The 2,551-nt window shown below is 46.3% G+C and overlaps 1 protein-coding gene across 1 annotated transcript; it reads left to right on the plus strand.

Annotated features, from left to right (window-relative positions):
- The first annotated feature begins 1,094 nt into the window (after window positions 1–1,094).
- On the plus strand, window positions 1,095–1,952 carry LOC136357418 (uncharacterized). The gene has a single exon (XM_066312674.1). The coding sequence runs from the start codon at window positions 1,095–1,097 to the stop codon at window positions 1,950–1,952; it is 858 nt and encodes a 285-aa protein (XP_066168771.1).
- Window positions 1,953–2,551: the final 599 nt, after the last annotated feature.

Below are 2,551 nucleotides of genomic sequence, written 5' to 3' on the forward strand. Positions count from 1 at the left end.
ATTAGCCGATACACGCTCAGCCGAGTACTAAAGGTGCTACCGACGGCTCCCCAAGCGATCAAGGCGACAATCTGCGAGGAGCGCGTGGGGCTCAAGGTGATGGTGCTCAAGGGCCGCAAGAAGGAAATCTTAATCAGAATAATGAGCTAGCACAAGATTTTTTCAACAACTTTCAAGATCGAGTTGATTACGCTGTGCATCATGCTCTGATCAATCAGTCCGGGGTTTTAGTCAATACATTGTCAAACATGATGAAGACAATAGCCGATGGTTCGATAGCCGAGCATCAGGCTACAGGCCCAGTTTACTTGCAAGGAGGTGTCTTCCCGAATTATCGATCTTTGATCACCGATGTTCAGCCATCTGTTCAAGCGGTTTCCTCCGTTGCGTCCACAATTCAGCCGACGGCGCCAACATCAACTCCCCTACCCGCTACATCAGCTATGGCGCCAGGCCAGCCGCTGAACCCTCGGTTATTAATGAGGGAGCATCCACAGCCTACTGGGCAGATCGCGAATCAGCCGACCCAAGATCAAGTTGCTGCCATGTTTTTGCCACCTCCACCTATTGTTGACCCAGTGCAACAGCAGCCGATTCAGCAGGCACCACCAATCCAGCCAGTTGTACAGCCAATCCAACAACAAGTCGTACAACCAGCTCAACAAACGCCACCACGGCAGCGGCTTCAGCCGATCCAACAGACTCTAGTGCGATAGCAGATCGTTCAGCCGATCCAGCACCCGGGGTCGGCAAATGCATCGGCCGGGTTCGCAGCTCCTGGTGGGCAACCTGCGCAGCAATTTGTAAACCAAGTCGTCCCAGAGCATTTGGTTCACCATGCACAACCGGACGGCACTGTGGTGCCTCAGATGGTTCCTGAGCACTTGGTACGCAACATCCAGCCGAATCTTCAGAACTACCAAGGGGGTAACTTGAGTTATCAATTTCAGCCTCCTTCCCCGCAAACCCAATATCAGCCAGGGGGATTGGCTCAGCCCCAGTTCGCACCTCAGTTTGGTCAATTCGAGCCCATGCAGCAACAACCACAAGGAGCAGCTTAGCAACGACCATGGGCCGATGTGATTGCCAATGTAATGAGGGAGCAATTTGGGCTTAAACCAAAAGAAACTAGAAGTTTGTATCGGCAGCCTTATCCTGAGTGGTTTGAAAGAGTTCCTCTTCCCAATCGGTTTAAAGTTCCAGATTTCTCCAAGTTTTCGGGACAAGAGGACGTGTCGACTTATGAGCACATCAGCCGATTCCTTGCTCAGTGTGGTGAAGCGTCGGCTGTAGACACCTTGAGAGTTAGGTTGTTCCGGTTATCTCTGTCCGGATCAGCTTTTACTTGGTTCTCCTCTTTGCCATATGGGTCGATCAATAGTTGGGCCAATTTGGCGAAGCAATTCCATAGCTATTTCTACAGTGGGGTCCATGAGATGAAGTTGTCCGACTTGATAGCGATCAAGCAGCGGCATGATGAACCCGTGCACGAGTATATTCAGAGGTTCAGAGAGATGAGAAACAAGTGCTTTAGCTTGAGTTTGACCGACGCTCAGCTAGCCGATTTGGCCTTCCAGGGTATGATTCCTCCAATCAGGGAGAAGTTCTCATCCGAAGACTTTGATAGCTTATCGCATCTGATACAGAAGGTGACCTTGCACGAACATAGGTCGGCGGAAGTCAGGAAAAGCTCTAAGAAAGTTAATCACGTTTGTCCATCTATGTATGGGTCGGATGACGAAGAAGATGATTCTGAGATAGCTACCGCCGAATGGGTGAGGAGCAAAAAGGTTATACCATGCCAATGGGTAAAAAGTCCTGGAAAAGAGGAGAAGTATGACTTTGATATCACCAAAGCTGACAAGATTTTTGATTTGCTACTCCGAGAAAAGCAGATTCAGCTTCCTGCTAGTCATACGATCCCACACTACAAGAGCTTAGGCCTTCTATGACTAATTAATTGTGACAATTACAGCCTTTGTCTTGTCATTGTACCCCTTCTATGACACACTAGTGACAAAATAGCTATAGTCATTGAATCCCTGTCATTATCCTTCTTCTGTGACTAATAGACCCAATTGTTATTAATCGTAGTGACAATTGCACGCTTGTCACTGGTCTGTGACAACGGTATTTGTCACTATATTTGTCATAATACATTAGATGGGATGCTAACAAGTGTCTAGTCATCTGACGTGGCATATGACATGGCGTGTGACATGGCATGTGGAGTATGACAAAAATAATTGTCACAAAAACGAATTTGGCCCATTTATAACATGGGCTGGTTTTACAATTATAATTCAAATAAGCCTAACTAGCCCATGGGCCAGCCATCCAATTTTGGCCCATTTCTCAACAGCCTTTTTATTTTTTTCATGTAAGCCCAGTAGTATTTCAGCTCATTTTACAGCTGATATTGCAGCCCAAGCTCATTTAAAGAATCATCATAAATAATAAACAACTTATAATTTTATAACAAAAATAATTAGACATCCAAACAGATCATTTCCTCCAAAATTAATGGTTCATACAGCCATATAATTGTACA

Source organism: Oryza sativa, chromosome 7 (genome assembly GCF_034140825.1).
Source record: "Oryza sativa Japonica Group chromosome 7, ASM3414082v1".
In the NCBI taxonomy this organism is placed as follows: domain Eukaryota; kingdom Viridiplantae; phylum Streptophyta; class Magnoliopsida; order Poales; family Poaceae; genus Oryza; species Oryza sativa.